General features: G+C 38.0%; 2 protein-coding genes across 6 annotated transcripts in view; one reads left to right on the top strand and one right to left on the bottom strand.

Moving 5' to 3' along the window:
* Positions 1 to 2,506: 2,506 nt before the first annotated feature.
* LOC108149984 overlaps positions 2,507 to 20,790 on the top strand; it is a 101,723-nt gene continuing 83,439 nt past the window's right edge. For all 5 annotated transcript variants that reach the window (XR_001774653.2, XM_017277913.2, XM_017277909.2 and 2 more), the window contains exon 1: positions 2,507 to 3,101. Coding sequence is in view for 1 of the 5 variants with exons in the window: in XM_017277911.2 (XP_017133400.1) it covers positions 3,100 to 3,101 (2 nt within the window). In the remaining 4 variants the exon portion in view is untranslated. The remainder of the gene's footprint in view (positions 3,102 to 20,790) is intronic.
* On the bottom strand, positions 18,405 to 19,326 carry LOC108149987 (V-type proton ATPase subunit F). Its single transcript, XM_017277915.2, has 3 exons — positions 19,121 to 19,326; positions 18,983 to 19,061; positions 18,405 to 18,925 (listed from the first exon to the last, which is right to left on the bottom strand). The coding sequence occupies exons 1-3, from the start codon at positions 19,247 to 19,249 to the stop codon at positions 18,699 to 18,701; spliced, it is 435 nt and encodes a 144-aa protein (XP_017133404.1). The 5' UTR covers positions 19,250 to 19,326; the 3' UTR covers positions 18,405 to 18,698.

Raw genomic sequence — 20,790 nt, forward strand, 5'->3', positions numbered from 1 at the left:
ACAATTTATTTATTCTCTCGTTAGTTTTTGTAACTTCTTTTAAAATGTAAAGTCTTGTAAGTATAGTAACTGAATTGAATTAAAAAATAGTTATTTTTATCATTATGCATTAAACAATTAATATAATTAAAATGGCTTATTAGTTCTTCTTAGCTTATGTATCTGATATAAGCTGATTTATTTTAAAGATTGTACTAAAAAATTGATTGTGAACCACAAAATCTTTATAAATGATTATGGTAATATTTATTTATAGTTAAATATTCATAAATTGAGAGCATAGCAGTAGCAGTTTTCCATTGAATTGAAATTTTATTACCTTATAAGGACTGATTTTTGGAAAGAATCGGACGCTAGAAAAAGACTGGCTCTCGGGCAGATTCGCACATTATCGGGGCTTGCTTCCCCTGCGAAAATCAACCACTGGTTTGCTGAATTTGGTGCGCCAATCCGGTCGTATATAAGGGTTCCCCGCCGAATGTTCGACGCCTTTGCGTCTGGGGGCATGCGCTGAATGGGCGCCGGGTGCGAGTGGGATGGAGCATGGGTGCAAGCGGGACGGGGCAATGCCGACAAAAATGCGCGAGGAGTAATCGGTGTCCTTGGCTGGGGCACAAGGCTCAAGGCTAACCTGTTGACAAAGTGCATATTGCGCATACGCCCCGTACGGCGCACAAGTCCAACAGGTAAGCCGCTGGCGTAGGCGTTGCACATCCACCCACTCATGCGAAATATACCGCCCACCCAACCACCCGCAACCTTGCCGTTGGCAATCGTATCAAGGCTGAAAAGGCGCCAATAGCAATGATCTGCGTAAATCAAGTTATCAAAATTACTGCAAGCTGCGTTCGCACTGGATGCAATATGAAACTTATCCCGGCCCCTCATTCAGCAGTTGCCTTCGATGTCAACTGTCGGAATATATTGGCGATTCAAGTACAATTTGCAAAAAATATGGACTGCCGTGCATTAAATCCGTGTTCAAAGCCGTATTCAAAGGGTATTTTTATAGGTTTTCAATGCGATCATTACCTCTTTTTATCTTTATTACAATAAGTGTAAACTGAATCGCAATCGAAATTGGATGTCCCAAATGTCAAAAAATTATGTTTTTATATATAAAGCTTTTTTTAAGAAATGCTTAGGATGATAAATGCGTCTGAAAATTTTACTGATGTTACCCAAACTTTATAAATTTTAAAATTATTATTACTTCTCATGTGTTTAATTTTTAAAATATTTGTATTATTTGGTGATTTTCTTATTTCTTGTAAACTAAGTTCGTTCCGATCATGCGCAGATAATTCTTAGACAGCATTTTCCCAGTTTTCGCAAGCCGTTTGACTGCAATTAACACTTTACCTTATGCGCACTTTTGAAATTGAAATAACAGATAGCATTAAACTAGCAATGATACAAGCTAATGTCAATAAGCACAACGAAGTGGTCCCCACTTTTTCATGGTTTGTATGTAAGTGACTATCTTGAAGCCGCTACTTTTTCGTTACGTTTTATATAGACAATACTTAAAAAGATGAAAACTGCCAAAAAAATTACAAAAAATCCTGAATTCTCAATATCCTCAATATCCTCAATTTAAAATATCAGTATTTTGACCAAAATAATAAAAATAATAATGATCCAAAAATGGAATGCCATATTTCGCTTAGCTTGCTATATAAATATCAAACGTTTTGCATTCAAACCTTAAAATGTCAATGTTATAAAATTAAATAATTGTTAGCAGTAAAATATAAATATATTAACCTACATATTTATTATTAATTTAACCTTCATTCAACAAGTTGATTTGACAGTATTGTTACCTTTCGTCTGTTTTTCTTTCAATGAATGACTTATTCGTGAAATTTGGCAATATTTACATTTTTTAATGATTTGGTGATGTCTAAAAAACCACTTTTCAACAAGTGCGACCAACATCGGTCGCAACATCACATGAAGAAGAAGAAATGGTTGTCGCAGTAGTGGGCTTTCATTATTTCCCCATATCAGCGATTCAGCGAGCTGAGCTGCCATTTCCCCTCCAGCAGCAGCAACCCCCAAAAAAAAATCGTACTATTGTATTGGTAGTGCCACTCCATCGTATCACCTGGGCGCCACGTAAGCCTGTTGCTGTCGCAGCTGCTGATGTTGCTGCTGGGATGTTGCCGTTGCTTCCGAGACTGTTGTTGCTGTTGTTGCTGTTGCTTGCGAGACTGTTGTTGCTGTTGCTGCTGCTGATTCGACTGTTGTCGCTGTGTCTGCTTGGACTGTTGTTGCTGTTGCTGCTTCGACTGTTGCTGCTGCTGCCGCCGCCGTCGTCGTCGTCATGGTCGTCGTTACAGTTACACACTTTCCACTTGTTGTTCCCGGAGAGTGGAATGGGTGACATGGGTGAACTGGGCTTTCTTCGGGGGGTGGGCTTACAGCCGAAGTGCCGAGCACCCGCCACACGAGGTGGCCTCGTCAGTCAGCCAACTGCTGAGCAACAGATGCTGTTCAACATCCAAGCCAAAAGGTTGTGCGCCTCGCAGCAATAGCAGCAGCAACAGCGATAGGAGCAACAGGAGCAACAGCAACAGGAGCAACAGCAACAGCAGCACGGCAGCAACATCAACAGTTGAGCAGTTCAATTGAATGCTGCTGCAACTAGCCAACGTGCAACAAGTCAACAAGGACAACACTTTTTTTTCAAAGTGCCAAAAAAAAAATGTGTGTTTGTGTCGAATTACAGTAACATGTACAAGAGTATTTATTTATTTTTCGTGAACCGTAAAGAAATGCAATAGTTATCCGAGCACCCCCATCGAATCACTCAAACTACCTGAAAGCAGTCACGGAAGTACAACAAATGAGAAAATACTTTGACCTGATCTACTCATCATACATAATATATTGACCATAATAAACCATTAAGCCGTACTCTGAGGACCTGACAAACAACAGATGCTTTAACATTGATCACAAAGAAACCGCAGATGTCAGGGTGATTTTAAATGACAAAACCCAAGGAGAAGAAATCATAAGCCAAAAAGGTAATCAAAACCGAGGAAACCGAGCTCAAACGAGGCAGAAAGCAATTGAGAAGACAAAATCATCATGTAAGTAGAGAAAGCATTGTGTTAAATATGATAAATATCTAGGCTTTAGGTATCAATTTATCCTTATTTGATTTACTTGATTGATTTTATTTTATTTTATTTTATTTTATTTTTTTTTGTGTGACCCAATGCAATTAATGTTAATGCTAATTTTCAAATTGTTTTGTCGCATATCAATCTAAATGCCGCAATTGTTCCTGGTGATTAACAATTATAGTTTTAGCTGCTGGCGAATCTTCATTTATTAAGCAATTGTTATGCAAATGCATTTAACGAATTTTGTTTCCCGTGCAAGGCCGTATTTGTTTATTTTCCCAATATTTAGTTTATGCTAAACATTTACCCATTTCCCATCAGAAAACACATTTAAAGCGTTTAATTAAGTATGTTTATGCCGAACCACATAAATTCAACAAACAGCAGAAAGTCAACATAAATATAACACACCACAGTGAGGCAAGCTTATATAAATAAAATACATTCTGATTTAACTCAAATTTCAAACAGAATAATTTAAATTAATTAACTAAAAGTAAATTAAGACCGCAAATAACTGATTCATTCTGAAGCTTACATAAATTGTTCAGAATTGACCTTAAATTCGAGTTCAGCTCCCCAAGTGATTTTTACTTCAAAGCCAAAACTGATGTAAACTTTCTAGTCTCAAGGGCATTTTTGCCAAACATTTCCCAGAAATTTCGGGCAGAAAACTGCTGTTTCTGCTGGTCGCATCGTTTTTGTTCCGAAATAAATCAAAGTACAGTGAAAGTCTTTAAATGTAAAGCAATTTTTTTTCGGTTACTGTTTATTTGCCAGTTCAGGAAACTTTGTTTCGAATTGGAAACAACTTACCAACTTATCGGAAACGGAAACACGCCTCCGACATTTTGTTTAGATAGTTTTCACTTGTATGTGACGTTCAAATTACAATTGCCTCACTTCTGTTTGCTTTATGTTGGTTTCTCTGTTCGAACTGCTGTCGACTATGTCCAGGTAAGTACATTTTGAAATATTATTTAAAAAAGGGGTTTGATAAGCTGCCAAAATATTGGATGAGGTACAAGTAAGGACTGACATTAATGTACACTAAATAAAATATGAAAGCTATAAAATAGATTTTGTATTGGTCGAAAATATATAAACATAAATTATACTTAAAAAACACAAAAACTGATTATAAGGATAATCTTAAAATAAAACAATCAATTCAAACTGTACTTTCAGGATATTCTCGCGGAGAAATAGAGCATAATTTTTGAATTCCCCAAATCGAAGTATATCAAATTTAGGTATTTGTTTGGCTCAATTACAGTTTCCACTCAGTAACCAATGCAATTAACTGATTGGTCCCCAAAAATAAATACACTGATTAGATGGTCTACGCCTAGTTATTTTGACAAGCACGGTTACTCATTTCTGATTTGGTGTGGACTTACCACCTATTGTGTTAGCTTTCTGCTGCCTGCTTTTAGGCTGGACCGATTGTTGAAAACTTTGGGGGGTCGTTTTTCCACAACACCACCATTAACCCAGTAAAAACCATCTCAACGGGAGCATTGTTCCAGCCCCCAAAGAAATGAGCATTTATTTATAGAACCTGTTTTCACAGACACACGCCCCGCAATGATTGAATCGACTTTGTGTCTGGGTTGCTGTGTGAGTGTGAGTGTGTGGGAGGTCAGTGCCAAGGTGGGCACACATGGGTTAATGGTTGGGGGGCATTTGTTCGGCAATCATTTGTAAAATCAGGGACATTAGGCTCCATGATGCCTGACTGCCAACGCTTGAGTTATTGCAAAAAATAGTCCCTTTTGAATGTATTACAAAAAAAATAGTACACAATTATATAAGCGAACTACTTCAGGTTCTGAAATGATTAAAAAGGTAATTTAAGCTTTAAACTAAAAGAATTCTCTTGGGTTTTTTTTTAATTTCTGAAAGCGATTTTATATTCGAGATGAATGAAACTTATGAGATATTAGGATATAGATGATCTGGCAACGCAATGTAGATTTTAGAAACTCATAATTTAGCTGCGAAGTATTTCTCTCGGTATAGTCCCTTCGTGCTGTGTCTTCACTCCTGCGCTCATTAGTAGCACATTTACCGCGTACGTGATTTAGCTGCAAATGTGCAAAGGACCGAAGGGCCAACTGACTGACTAACTAACTGACTGACTGACTGACTGACTGACTGACTGACTGACTGACTGACTGACTGACTGACTGACTGACTCGAAGAACCTACCATAACTGTTGCTTGTGCTTGTTTTTGTTATTGTAAGTCGCCCGATCCCCTCTATATCCTATTCAATTCTCCATCTGGACTCCTAGTCTCCGACTTGTCTACCTATGGTAATTTGGTCACATGTGCATTTCGGTGGCGATGCAGTTGAAGAGAATGTGAAAATGGAAAACGGTTAAAACGGAACAGGAAAATGGAAAAACGGAAGTAGCTGCGATCCAGCTTACCCGACTCGATGGCAATTTTCCTCCCCCTCTAAAGTTGTGTTTAAAACATAGGAACTAACTAGTTTTATTACCATAAATTCTTCAAAAGTTTAAATTTTAATTTTAAATTTTAAGACAAATCGAATTCTTTTCGTCTTAAATCCCACAAACCAACCCCATAGCTTTCGCTGGCTTATGTACCCTCAACCGTTGCATGGATAAAAGGGCAGTTTCTTGCCCATCATTGCCAGCCGAAAGGACGATTGGCTTGCATTGTGTCCTGAGTGGTAGTATCTTTGGGTCGCCATTCAGGCGATGGCATTTCTTTTGGCGCCAGTTAACTGCCATCGATAAGTGGCTGAGCACTTCTGCGAGAATGGCTTGAACACACTCAGTCACAGTCTGGCAAACTGATCAATGGCTGAAACATTTCCGGGACGTGGCGGTGTTTCCGGTTGAAAAGTAGGTTCACACACAGTCCCTTCCTTCCGCTCGCCACACACCCTTCAAAATTAAAGCAAATAAAAATAAAGAGGAAAAACTCACCTGCCGAATTACACTTATGGTTGAATGAAAATTTTCACTCAATTACGCTTTAAGACTTAGTTCTCCAAATAGAAGCAAATGTCGTTAACGGAAGTGGGCCAGTCGCACATACAGACAGCCAGGCAAATACCCACACTTTCACACAGACACAGAGCACACACACACACACACACAGGCACACACAAACTAAACAAACATATTCTTTATCATGGCTTTCTGATGCGCTCTCTCCTTCACGCCCCCACTTTCTCCACAACTTTCACCTCTGCCTCTGTATAAGTGCTCCTTCGTATGTGTGCGTGGGAATATTTGTGCCATGCAATGTTGTGGTTTTTGTGTCCACAGAAGCGTCAACAAACGCTTTCAGGTTAACAAGTCCATAGGCAAAGCACACGACAATAAATGGCTAAACTAATTATTGCTAATTGCAGGGCATTGGCCATTTTGCGGTTTCCAAAATGTACTTAAAATATTGCTTTCAAAACCGCCACGACCATCGATTCTAATCGAATTTTAATCGAAAACCCAATAACAGCTTTTCATAAATAACCATTTAATTGGATTTCCTGGCCTGTCAATAGATTGTATTTCATACATCTACCAGAAGGGTTTTGGCGTGCTTTTAATTTTAGATAATGCTGAAATATACTTAAGGCAAATATACGGTTTATAAGGATGGCTAATAAATCAGCGAATGTTCTTTGAAGAGACGAATTATAAATTAAATGTTATGCCTTTCCAAAAGCATAATTTAAAGAATTTTTCAAGTCATATTAAAAAAATAAGTAATTTCTTAATATAAAAGTGACTTTCAAAAAATATAAAATTATAATTGTTATAAAATTTCAATTACACAATTTAAAACAAAATTGTTCAACTAAATTTTAAATGCGTTTTTTCACATATTGAGATGTTTAAGGGCCTTGAAAGGTATGATTAATGTAACGCATTTCCTTAAAATTTCCAGGTGAAAGTGGCTTGTAAAAAAAAAATGTTTTGATATTCCACTTTGTTGATTTTACCCATATAGGTTGTTCAACTTTAGCTATGCACATTCCTACGTTTACTAAAACAGAAAAATTTGACTTAAGAATGTTTTTTAAGCCAAGCTATTATACAGATTTTGAAAAGTGTATACCCCAGTGAGGCTCGGGTCAAAAACTAGTAGGCTGAGCTGCAAGCTTTTAGGAATTTTTTTTTTCTACGTTTGTGTTTTTGTCCCGTTTTAATCTTTTAGAGTTCGGAGCACTTTTGGCTTATTCAAGAGCTGGGCAAGAACTTCACAGCTGACAAACCTGTGCCCACCAGTTCCCACTAATGCAGCACACCTTCTAGAGTCGTATACATGCATATATATTCTATGTATAGCACACAGCAGACACAGTTGTGCATAATAGATTTGCCCACATATACAAGCATCAGGCAGCACTTACAAGTTATTATTGCCCTAGGGGAGCAGCACTCGCACTCGCACTTACACAGTCGCATTCGCAGTCGCAGGACAAGGCCAAAGCCAAAGCCAAAGCCAAAGTCCAGTGGCCACATAATGGTTTCCTTTTTCGATTTGCTGATGGACAAGGGGGGTGGTGGAAGGGGGAGGGGGAGCGGAGGAAAATGGAAAGCCCATTGAGAGGTTTGTAAGTAAGTTATGATCGGGATTTAGATTAGTGCTAGTGGAAGCCCAAGAACAAGTCCATGGCAACGTAATCCCCGGCAACAGCAGGATGAGTCTCAATGTAAGCCACAAAACACATTAGACGAATCACAACATTTTGACGGCAATGCAAAATGCTCGTGCTTATTTATAGAATTCATAATTCAGTCATTTATACACAATTGATAACTCATTTGTGAATTTACATTTTTAAAGTCACTAAAATCAAACAATGCCTCTAAAATTACTAGAATTTATGTAATGTGTAATGCATGATGTGCGAATTATTATAATAATCAATTCTAGTTGAAAAAAAATTAAATAAAATTTTTTTTGTAAATTGTTAGGTTTAGTTTTAAACAGAAATATACTTTTGTTTGTACGGCAAAGTTTTATTTTTGTTTCTAGAAACTAAAAATAATTGTTTCAAGCTTCATGGGACTGCATGTTTGAAAACAATACTATTGGGTTTCTGAATGCATGCAATAAATATTTTATTTCGATACCCAAAAGTAATTGGTAATTCAAAATACCTAATAGTAAGTCAAAGTCTCTGGAGATTTCATGCCGTTTGGATTCATTGGACTACCTGACTTTGATTTGAAAACTGATTGACATCTTCCGTTTGCTGTCTTGGTAATTTCATTCCATGTTTCATATGGAGAACTCGAATCCTTTTTTCGTGCTCCCCGACAAAAAAAAAACCCAAAGTCCCGAGTAATGTTCGCGGTCCTTGCTGGTATATATAAATAAATAAATGAGGCAGCCCATCAATCCACCCTGTTGTGCCAGCGGCATCCTCGAAACATGCTACAAAATGCACTCAACCGTTACAATCCTATCGATTGGATGCTGAAAATAAACGACCAGGGAGACATGTATGAGCACGTAGTCCACGAGAGGGTTAAGCTCGCTAATGGGAGCAGCCAATGTGAATACATAAATTCCACGGAGGATCGGTTAATGACTCCTAATGGCTAAGAATTAGATTCGATAGTTTTAAGAGCAACAACCAAGGCATCAGGTTGTCTTTGAATATATCTACTGGATAACGTTGATTAAGGGCACAAAAAAGTGCATCAAAGTTCTTTAATTCGAAAGCCAATCATAAAGCGAATATTTATAAGTATATAAAAAATATCTCTTTTGATCTCATTTGGCAATTTCGAATTTAAGTGTATTAATCAATAAAATTTATTTAGTGATGATTAATAAAACTTAGGGAAACATTAATACTTTTGATCATAAGAAATAAAACTGTAAAATAATGATTATTAAATATTGTAAAACTTGAATGTAAGTTAATAATTATAATATTTGAGTTGTACTTTTTTTTTTAAACAAAAATAAAGATAAAACTATAGTTCAATTTTTCTTGAAGAAAATAGCAAAAAATTGACGACTTGATTTGACACATTTTTTGGGTTTAACGACGTTATGATATTCCATTATCAGACCTTTATTTTTATAATTATTGCCAAAATAGTTGCTGTTGGTTTTAATTTTAAACACAGGCTCATTTTCTCTAGTTAAAAACAAGTTAAAATTCAGAGTGTTATGCTTCTTGTGCTGAAACAGAATCTTCTATGCTCCTTTAATTGACACTCAATTTTACGTGTGCCTGCCTCTTGGAAAGGACACACTTTACACACTGCTGAATCATTCGGCCATAAATTGATGCCCACTTGGCGGAGCTGTAGAATGCAAACCGCAGCGGAATTAACGGGGCTCGATGCCACAAAGGCCTCGACCGAAGGCATTTCGCAGGTGGTGTCGCACCACCCAAAGAACCACAGAGTGAACCACCCAAAAAGACACCGAAAGCCAACCCACCAGCAGTCACAAAAGGTGTATTCAAGTGTGTGGCATAGAATTGCCAGGCTGAATGCATGTCAAGAATTGTAAAGGCTTTTGCTCACGTCACATCTGCCACGCCTCCACGCCTCCACGCCTCCACGCCACCGCACACCGCTCACCGCCCACCGTCCCCGGGCATCGGCCCAAGGTCATCGTCATCAATGACAGCTTAATAATAGCATTGCCAGCGATGACAAGACCACCGCCAAAGCTAATTACATATGAAATCCCAACTTGACAGCTGCAAAGTAAAATCGGGCCATATGTTTTTGTTAAGGTTTATTTCACCTCAAGGAATTCTCCCTGTCCGCTGAAAATAGGTGTGGCATTTGAATCGGCCAGTTGGTAAAAATCAATGCAAAACATAAGTTGTATAGAATGTGGTGGTCAGAATGCATTCCTGTGGCCAGGAGCTTATTATAATATTTTCCTGGTGCGATTTCTACTTCAATCCCACGTTTTGTGGGGATTTGTGCACCCACTCGTTCGGTGGCAAGTAAACCAAAGTACTGCTGCACACAAGCTGTGTGCTCATGCTCGTGGGCATGTGTTTTTGCGATTCGATGTTAATTTAGATGCTGTTGCTGGCACTTGGCATAATTACAAAATGTAGGTGAAATAACTGCAACATCTCCAGCAGGGTCACGGGTCAAACACTGAAACATATCATTTTATGTGTGCAAATATGTGGTCGAGCTCTAGGAACTGCCAACTAAGTTATGAAAAAAGACGGAATTGCATTTAAAAATATTATTAAAGAACAAGTAATAAAGAAAGCTTCGGCAACAAATTAAATATGAAATATTATTTTAAACAACAATATTTCTATATTTATATCATGTGTTTAACAACAGTGACACTATTTTTTTTCCACTAAATTAAATTTTTCGCTAAATTATTCGATCGTTCCCATGTTAGCTATAACTATGAACGATAGCCTATATTTCCCTTTTAAATGTTGCTGATTTCAATGGCTAATAAATTTGAAATGCATGTTAACCATCTAAAAAATTTGAAATATTTAATTTGATCATCCTTTACAGAATATTTACGGAATTCTTATAAAATTCCATGTTTGTCTGGGTTTTAGTTCAACAACAATTTTAATTTCACTTTTAATTGAGACTTTTATTTAGCTTCAATTTGGGGCATTTGAGGTTTTTCTCTTGAACTCAAAACAAAAGCAATGGATTTTACCTGCTGACTCAAACAAAGGAGAAAATTTCCATAACAACGTTGGCAAAAGTGCAGTGAAAATATATTAAAACCTATGTGGGGGGTGACTGAAGGCCGGAATCAAGACTCCATATGCGATCTGGCCCTCTTTGTGGACTTTTACCGTACGCATCTTTCCTCTGCCAGCAATAAGTTTTCCCTCTATAATTGTTCGCTATTTAAATTTTAAAATATTTAGGTAATTCCGTTTTTTGTCTGCCCCACAAAGTATTAAAAAAATCCAACTAACGAGGATGCGATGGGGCGAGTAATCGCAGGCGCGCATTTTTCATTATTATAAATCTCAGGCATGTTTGGCCCAGAACTCGATGGTGGTCTTCTCTCTTGGCCAAAATGCCGCAAAATGCAAAATGCCAATCCATCGTGGAAATATTTCCATCGCAACGGCGGCCCCGACTTTCTGACAAAATATTTTGATTTAAATATTTTTGCGAGCTTGTTTTTTTCTGTCGCCGCCGTTGTGAGGTATTCGCTTGCCATCGTTGTTGCTTTTTTCACTCGTTTTTTCCTGACTTTTTAATGAAAAACTTTAAAGTGAAGCATCATATTTTTTTTCTGTATGTTTGAGCATGAAATTTTTTTTACGCGTATATTTGTATGCAGTGCAACTCATTTAAGCTGACATTTGTTTTCGCTTGATCGTATTATTGCAATTTCATTTGAAATCATGGACTGTTTTTCGGTTGATCGCTATTTTGTCGTATTTATTTGGCCTTCGAATAGTCCGAATATGAGTTAACATTAAGCCGGCAGATATTAAATAAAAACGTTGAAGAGATTTCAAAAGTAGCTTGTTTCTATACCCTTGCAGAGGGTATTATAATTTCAGTCAGAAGTTTGCCACGAAGTGAGACATTTCTGTTGCAAACTTCTGACTTAAATTATAATACCCTCTGCAAGGGTGTAAAAATGCATTCGAAATTTAGGTGTTTTAAAGAATATTTAATTTTTGCAATAGCTGCAAGGGTACATAAACTTCGTCTTGCCGAAGCTTGCTTTTTTTCTTGTTTTTTTATGAAATATTATAATATAGCTTGGTTGGTTTTGGCTATGAAAAATTTTCGAATTTGAACTTGAAAATGTTTTATTTACCTAAATTTTACAGCCTAAGGAATCGTTTAGTACATTTTGGGGAACTACAAGAGGTATAAATAAGTAACGTACTATGCACCCACTTTGTGCCACATTGTTTGCCTTTCGTGGGCCGTGGGATATACCAATATGATTCCTGTCATATCCTGGTCCCTGTGGTAAACATTCAGCCACATGCATGTGCAATTGATGGATCTGTTTCAGTTTCAGTCCCCGCTTTTGCTGGCGCTATCTGACTGCTCTTTTCTGGCCTCCAACAACATGACTGCTCCGAGTGGCTTCGGCTCTGATATTTGCATACGCTGTATGCACGTTGCCATCATTCCACAATGCCGTCGCAGAAATTGTGACAGCAATGTGAACCGATGCCGGTGTCGAGGGGCAGGGACAACGGGGATCGAATGCCAGCGATAACGAGAAATAAAGTGCCTCCCCGGATCTGTTTACTGCCCCGGCATTTGGCAACTGGACACCGAAAACAGTGGTAGGAGTCACCGCCCACGAACCTCGGAAAGTTGCAATTGGATATCCCATAAAACCGAATTGTTTACATAAATATGAGAGATAATACCCTGGGAAAGTAAAAAACCAGTGTTTATAATGGCAGGCATTGCAATTTGATTACATTATAAGCACAAAAAATTTATTGTTTACTTAAAAAATGCAAGCAAACGATTGCAATAAGCACCAGAGCGCTTTTTATTTATTATACTTCAAATTTGAATACATAAATATTTCAGACATGAATTGTTGGGGCGCGAAAAACTTTTTTGAGATGCATAACATGTCTTATTTGAATAGATAAATATTAACGCTACAATACAACTCAATACAAACCAATAAATTTAATATTCTGAAAAGTAGAGAACTTAAATAATTTGCATCATTTTAATATTCATATAAAACCCAAGCCTTCTTAGTTTACTCGTTAAATTTATTCTTAAAATTATATTCCGCTCATATGGATATTTTATGGAAAAGTTTCACTTGTTACTTCTGCAATCCACTTGAAAAAATTTGTTTATAAAAGTTAAAGCCCTTTTTTTTTAATTACTTATTTGTCCTACAGTTTTTTAGAAACCAATATAGAAATCAATGGATAAGAAAATTCATTAAATCTAACCCGAATCTAACACATTAACTTATTTGGATACATTTAAAGTATTAATAATGCTAATAGTTTCAGAAGGTGAAAAGAAAATTACGTAGCAAGAGCTTAGGCGCTTTTTCTTAATCCAACTACTAATCTTTCTTAGACCTGTTAAGTAGTCAATGGCAAATAAAATCGATCGAATTAAATTGAGTTCTGCTAGCATGTACATTTAAAATGCCTTGCGACAACAAGTTGCTCTTTGCAACTGTTTATTTGCTTAGGTTAGCGAGGTGTCAAGTGATTCTCAGATTACTCTATGTTCAAACTGTGTTTGCGTGTTTGTGTGTGAGTGACAGGAATGGCGAATTGTATGCGAGGATTTACTTGTATGTGTGTGCGTGACGCCAAAAGCGATTATTTGCATTGACGAAAGTGTTGCATACTTTGCTGCGGAATGCGAAAAGGGAGATCGCAGTGCGATTGCCTTTTGAGACTTTTGTGCCTTTTGTGCCTTTTGTGCCATTTTCGCCCATTTTTCGCTTAACTTAATTATGAAACTTTCAGCTTGTTTTAGACTGTTGGCACCGCTTTGTTCGGCTTTGAACAATGTTTTTCTTGCGGCTTCTGTTGCTGCTGCTGCTACTGCAAAAAAAAACAAGAGTTTTGTTCGCTAATTAAAAAGGTCAACACACAAATGAGAGAGTTACAAAAGGAAATAATGCGAGGTGAGCGAGGCAAATTAAGCTCACACCAATTGCGTCACTTTAACGGATCCACAGTGGCTACCAGGTGGAGCTGTTGGGTGGTGGTTCAGTGATTGATCGGGGGGCAGAACTACCCCCACAGCCCCCTCTGTCTCACCCGCTGATTCAATTCGCCTCCACTCATGTTGAAAATCGCGTCAACATAAAAACAGTACCATCGCCACTCCCCAGGACTCTTCCACAAAAAAAAAAAAAAAAAAAAACAAGTGGAAAACAGGATGGGGCAGAAAAGAGAGTGGTCCCGAAACGCGAGGCAGTCGGTGTAGTGTCCTGAAAGCCAGCCGCACCCCACCGAAACCAACCCACCTGACCCTGGTTGTTAACATGTTTCACTTTGGGCCATGAAGGCGCCTCACACGGATACCCACACGGCAAGAAAAAATAAAGATATCTATTTTTTCACATAATCTGGGAGGTTTTCCACACCATCACTTTGACATCATTTAATTGGATTTTAATGGCACATTTTTGTGAATGATATTTCAGTTAAATACAAAAAATAAGGGGCTAATAAGAAAATACATTTTATAATGATTATACTTGATATATAATAACTGGATATTTGATTTTTTTGAATAACTTTGAAAATATAAAATACATGGAAAAAGTGAGATAGCACTTGGACTTCATACAATCAAAGACTCACAGTGAATTTTTCTTTCTCTGGAGGCACCCCTTGCCCTCGGATGTTCAACCTGTGGGTTTTTCAAACGAAAGGCAAATTTTAATGCCAACATTGACATGTAAGAGCATATGTGTATGTGCGGTGTGTATGTGTGTGTGTGTGTTGGTGTGGCAGGCAACCGAGCGTGTAAGCCAGGCGAAAAGGAGGGGGATGAGTTGGTAAAAGGGGACAAAGGGAGGGCGGAAAAGCGGTAAAGGACCTCCCACGCATGACACTGTATCCAGGCACTCAGACGTCGCACAGCTTTAGAGCCAATTGTGCCAAGCTGTCTGTGTGTGAGTGTGTGTGTCCTTTTCGTCCTGCGTGCTTGTGTCTGTATGTGTATTTGTCATTATTGGCAGCTTAGACGGCACACACGCACACAAAATAACACACAGCGAAAGCGACAAAACAAATCGAAAAAATATTAACAACTTATTCCTTTTGATTTTTTATTGGGCCATGGGCTGTTGCCACGCTTATTCAGCCGGAATTCGTGTGTCTGTCAGCTTGTCCATGTGGCATTTAAAGGCTCTCAGTTTCACCATTTTTATTTTTTTGCACTGGCTTGAAATGGCCAGTGGAGCAGGACACGTTATCCGGTCAGCTCCATTAGAAACCGACTGGAATCGGTTTTTTTTCGGGGGGATACGTCACTCAAAAAAAATATTTAATACAATTGCAAAAAGCTGAAGTGATCCGGAGTGTCATAGAAACATAGAAATACCTTCAGGAAGTTGAACATGAAATTCTAATCCACTTGCTTTAATCGAACAAATGTTTTTTTTTAAAACACCACGTATTTTATGCTTTTGTTTACAATTTTAAACCACTTTAAGGATCAAATTGCAATTTAATGTTTTATAAATTAAGATTTTATTTTTACTTCATTGTAAAGCATTTCAGTAAAAACTTTAGAAATATGGATTGGTTACAATTAATTATTTATAGGTTTATTCATAACTTGGGTTTCAAATCAAATGTAGTAAAAAACATAAAATGGTTTAATTGTTATGTTATTATGTTTTAGATGATCAATTATGATGATGATTTGATTAACAAATAAATATAGTCTATACCAACAAATTGAGCATTGGAAAAGAGAAAATATTTTTAAATTGATTTCAAATTCGGCTTGTTTTGTGTGCCATTTCAATGGAACCTTCTCAAGATTATCCTCGTTTTTGTCGTCCTACATTCCGAAAAATCCTTCGAAAGGAGTTCGTTTGAGGGGAGTGGCCTAACTGGATCGCCTGCTCTTGTTTCTGCCCCATCATGCATACATATGCGCTCATTTCACGCCTCGTGTTAATGGCTCTATACACACACTTATGACGCGGGGTGCCAAATAAAGAAGCTGGGAGCGAAAGTGGAGCCACAGCAAACAGGCAGGCAGGCATGAAAATAAATTATATTTTAATGTAAAAACAATACCAGCCACTTAAGTCGCATTCATATCAATGGCCTTGTGCGAGTGTGTGTGTTTGGTGTGTATTTTGAGAGTGGTATGAGTGGGTATTTCAATTTCCAGGGAAAACTCGTGAGGCTGCGAGTTTGAGCCTTGGCTGAAGGCCTAAGCTCAAAGCTGATGAGCAAACCCGAAAAATTTGGTGGAACCACCCATCAACACACACATACACACACGCACACATTTTCCCCCTTTCATAACGGTGGATTTGCGTTTTTATACAGATACCCCTGATACCCCGGCGTATACGCAATTCAAGTTTCATACGCCCGAGTATATTAAATTCAACGTAGTTTCATCCGCACGCAAAGCACAATGGCCTTACTGTACAGTGAACTACTAACGAAACGTTCAAAAATCAAATTATTACTCTCTGTTGCAACAGAAAAATGTACAAAGAAAATTTGGAAAATGTTCGGGCAGAGGGAAAAGCTGGATGGAATATATATTTCAAGGCTGCAATTGTTTGCTCTGGGTCTCAACCACCCCACCTGTGCCCCTCGCTCTGTTTGACGCTGCTTTGTTTGCTTTGCCCGAGTCTTTTGTTGGACGAAATTGAAGTTGAAGCTTTGTGCAGCATTATCTGAGCATTGCCTACGGGAAAACCTTTCTACACAGAGGAAAAAAAAATACAAAAAAACATAAATACAAGAAGAGGGAAAGGGAGAGAGAGAAAAATAGAGCTGCAGAAGGTCTGGCAATTACAAATGGAAACGCAAGTAACGAGGCAAAGTTTGCAATAAATGCAGCTGGCTGATCGGATAATATATATGTATATAAAGTATATAATATTTTTGTGTTTTGCTTTGGCGCAAATCGGTGGCATTTGAAGACAGCTCCATCCCCTGCCACTTGCCAATCCAATCATGGGAATTACTTTTTAATAAAGTCCCAACTCCTGGCAGCTCCTGTCGCCCGCGGGTCGCTTTGAGGTGGAAACTTTGCCAAATCGGGACATGAGTTGACTGCCAAGCAAACTGCGCCCATGAGCATAAGTGTAATTAAATTTACAGCTCTGAAGGTCTTCAGCACCACATCCCATATCCATCATGAGCACCTGCCCTCGAGCCGCGAGTCCTGCACTGAGAAAAAATCAAAATTCTCGAAAACTAAGGGCAAACAGAGGAAATGATAAATAAATTAACGGATTTTATATGAGCTGTGAGCTGAGGAAATGTAGAACGGGTTCTTTTAAGTAGAACATTTCAAGAAATTGTATTTAAAATTGTATATTACATGTTATTCATAATATTATTAGGTCCTAGAAATTTGTCATAGATGATACATTTCAATTCCCCATTTAAGTAATAAGTAATAAGGTAATGGTGTTCAACTTAATTTTTTTTCTTTTTGCTTTACTTCCCGGAAATTTCAGTTATGTCTGAATGAGCCCAGCCTGTTTTTCCCTTGAAAACCCCCGACTTTTTCCCCCCGCTTTTTTTGGAAGAGGCCTCAAAGTGCGCTTTGATTTTCTCACGCCGATAAAATCAAAGCCAAAGACAGACAGCAAGATTTACGGATTAAGGCGGGTAAATAGGAGGACGGCCATCATACTCCACAGAGATTTCGCGCTAATTCACTTTAGCGCGACTAACCAAATTAATTGCTGACAGTTTTGCTGCCTTTTGCCGATACGTGATTTGCTTTTGCCTCATATTTATTTTGCCACAAGCGGCACGACGTGAATGTATGCGCATAAATTAGGGACTGGGGATTCGAGTTTCCGTTTCCGGTTGCTTGACTGCCCAACGATTCAATCAAATGGCCCTGAAAGCTTATTGGCCATTTGCAATTGACTCCGAGTCTCTGAGTCCAAGCTGTGCCGACCTTCAGATTAGCTGTGTGCTCGGGACAGGTGAAAGTGCGCCGATATTGAGCCATCACAGTGGCGTATCCACTTCCTCCAGAATCGGGAAATCACAAATGAAATGCCCTTTGACGACGGCGCCACAAGCTCGTCTGTTTCAATTTGCCTCGAATTTATGAACAACTCAAGTAGTTTTCCTTACCACTCTGCTATTGACAGGCTCATCCACACACACACACCTACACACCCACACAAAGTTTCAGGAAAAAGCCGAGCCGGAAAATAAAGCCCCAAAAGCCAAAAAAACATTCGCATTGAAAATACTTTGCGGCCATGTCAAAAACATTCGACAAGTGCAATCGAACAGAGCCAAAGGTAATTGTAATTAATTTGCTGGAGCAACTGAAACTGAAATGGCAAAAAAAGGGGGAATCCAAGCGCTACATAAAATTCAGAATGCCAGATTTTGTTGGTTTTCAGTTCAGCAAAGTCATTTCGTTTGTTTTTTTTTGGTCAAAACCGAATGAAAACTTTCTCAGTCTTTTGTTCGTTGGGTAAAGCGGGAATAAAGAGATGGTTGAGCTTCTGGGCTAGTGTAAACTAAAATTCAGTAAAATAATCGATTTGCAAATCTAGCATACTAAAAGAAACACAAAAACAGATAATGAAAGATTTATGTGTTAGAGGCATTTATTATCCCATTCTGTTCCAATTGTAGTCATAGCTACCTTGATTAAAACTATAATATAGCCCTATTATACGTCTAGATGATTTTAAAATGTTTTAAACTTTTCATATATATATATCCTTAAGTATTCCTGTTTTTAAATATGAAAATTTTTGAAATTTAAAAATAAATTTATAAATATTTCTGTGCATATGGTACACAAAGCTCTATTGTGATACTTTTCTTTAAGAGTAGAGGGGGAGGTGTTTATACCGTTTAAGTCCTGATTCTTTCATATCCTAGTAGGCATCCCTTTGGCGAAGTCTTCTGTTGCGGTCCTTTTTGTCCAGATAGGTGGTCAGTGAGGACTTGTTGGGCACGGTGATCAGAACGGGGAGCATTTGATTGCATCGCTGTAAAACTGTTCGAAGTCGAAGGTTCGTGTCGTAATCCAAAATGATGATGCCTATGTGGGGCTTCCTGTACACAGTAAGAAAAAACTGCTCTACGTCCTCCTGCAATGTTTCTGCGAATTCGAAAATTAGTCGAAAGCTACGTATATTACTTTGCCTTAACCACCCACCGCTTTCCACCATCATATAGTTGCGGAACCTGTCCTTTTGATAACCAACGCCTGCCAGTAAAAAACCGAGCGTTACCTCCTAATAGTAAAAGTTTAAAATCAGTTGAAGATCTTGTTCCGTAGAACTGGTCAACCCACGGGATCCGCCATGATCGCAATGCGCAGGATATTCGGGTCATCCAGCACTGTGTTCCTTTGCAATTCGAAATAACTTCCATTACTATCGCTATCCGATCCAGCGTCAATGTCAGCCCTTCGAATTTCCATGTCTCTGCTCCCCGGAATCTCTGATCCCCCCAATCTCTAATCTGTAATTTAAGAAAAATGGGACAGAAAATGAGACGGTACTGGGATCAACAAATGTTTCATATGTGCTTTAAATCAATAATCTCTTCCCTAATTTTTTAGCCATAACAATAAAAATAAGATTACAATAACAAATGGCATACGTAATAACATTCCCAATCGATTGGCATTCAAACCTGGACCTTTATTAATTTTTTTTAATTTAAACAAAATATTTGTAAGTTTTGTTAAAATAATTCTTGCTTTCACAATTTAAGTGATATTTCACAATGTGTGTTTTTTTAAAAAGTGTAAGTTTGTATGAAAAAATAAATTGGCTGATATTGTTGTTTGAGTTATCGAACCGTTCTTAAACCAAATTTGTATAGACTTGGAAGGAGGAGATGTCTTCTCTTCTTTTTCCTTGATTTCTGAAGCAAAGCCAAGGATTTGGAAGCCAATCTGATGAGTTTTTGAGTGCCTGCCTTCGCGGGGTGATATGTTTTATTTTTACAACTTTTTAATGAGTTTCCAATAAGGTAAATTCGGGCAGCTTAAGTCGTAAGCCACAAGACTCAATCTCAATCCCAGCGACACATTGTTCAGCCTCATTTTGGGTGACAAAATTAGTTTTTTATTTTGCATTTCATTTTAATTGTTCGGTTTTGGGCGTTTGGCTTCGGGCTCACTGGGGGAAAATGAAACCCCAAATGAAAATTCAATTCAATTATGACACGAGCTTACATATTTGTGGGCTGTGTGTTTGCTGGCTTTCGTACACGATTTCTGGAAATATTATGCGATTTCACATCGTCTTATAATTACTCAATAAACTGCCTAGCCGTAAGCCTAAGTAACCCATTTATTTCACTTAATTACTCGATGTTAATATAATTGTCAGGAGCTAAGCCCCTTTTCCTAGCAAAACTCTAAACAATAGAGATGCAAGGTAAATGGATTGATTGACTTAAGCCTCCCTTCATCTGAAATATCATAAGTCCTTCTCAACTGGCCAAACACACACTTTCAACACTGCAGTCTTAAGCTTAAAAGCCCGGAGAAACACACTTATATGCAAATTCCTGGCATGTCCGACCATCGGGGATTTATGTCGTTGGGAGTGAATAATGCGTTAAGAACGAGACAAGGCCAAATCCGAGTGAATGTGTGCATTTGTGTTCGATTCGACCGGGAAAACCGAGGAATGCCAAAGATATGTACAGTTGTTTTGGCCTGGCAAACGCAAAAATTCCGCATTTCCCGTATATTTTCAGGCTGCATGTCCGAATACCATGAGTTGCGTTCAGTAATCCAATCCCAGTCGGAAATACAATTAGAAATCAAAACAAATTTGATCATTTGAATTGCAAACGCAAAAAAGCGGAAATTTAGTTTTGAAACAGCGAGTTGTTTAACCCTAGGTTGTTTTCTTCAAAATTACAAGCACAAATTTATTTTGGAGTATTTTTTTCGTATCGAAAATTCCAATGAGACAATATATGCAAGACTTTTAAATAAGATGT

Source organism: Drosophila elegans, unplaced genomic scaffold (assembly GCF_018152505.1).
Source record: "Drosophila elegans isolate 14027-0461.03 unplaced genomic scaffold, ASM1815250v1 contig_149, whole genome shotgun sequence".
In the NCBI taxonomy this organism is placed as follows: Eukaryota; Metazoa; Arthropoda; class Insecta; order Diptera; family Drosophilidae; genus Drosophila; species Drosophila elegans.

Coding starts and splice junctions, on each gene's coding strand:
- LOC108149987 (XM_017277915.2), bottom strand. CDS start 19,249: ATGGAAATTCGAAGGGCTGACATTGACGCTGGATCGGATAGCGATAGT. Junction 19,062..19,120: donor TTGCGATCATGGCGGATCCC/GTGGGTTGACCA, acceptor TTTTACTATTAG/GAGGTAACGCTCGGTTTTTT. Junction 18,926..18,982: donor CTATATGATGGTGGAAAGCG/GTGGGTGGTTAA, acceptor TCGAATTCGCAG/AAACATTGCAGGAGGACGTA.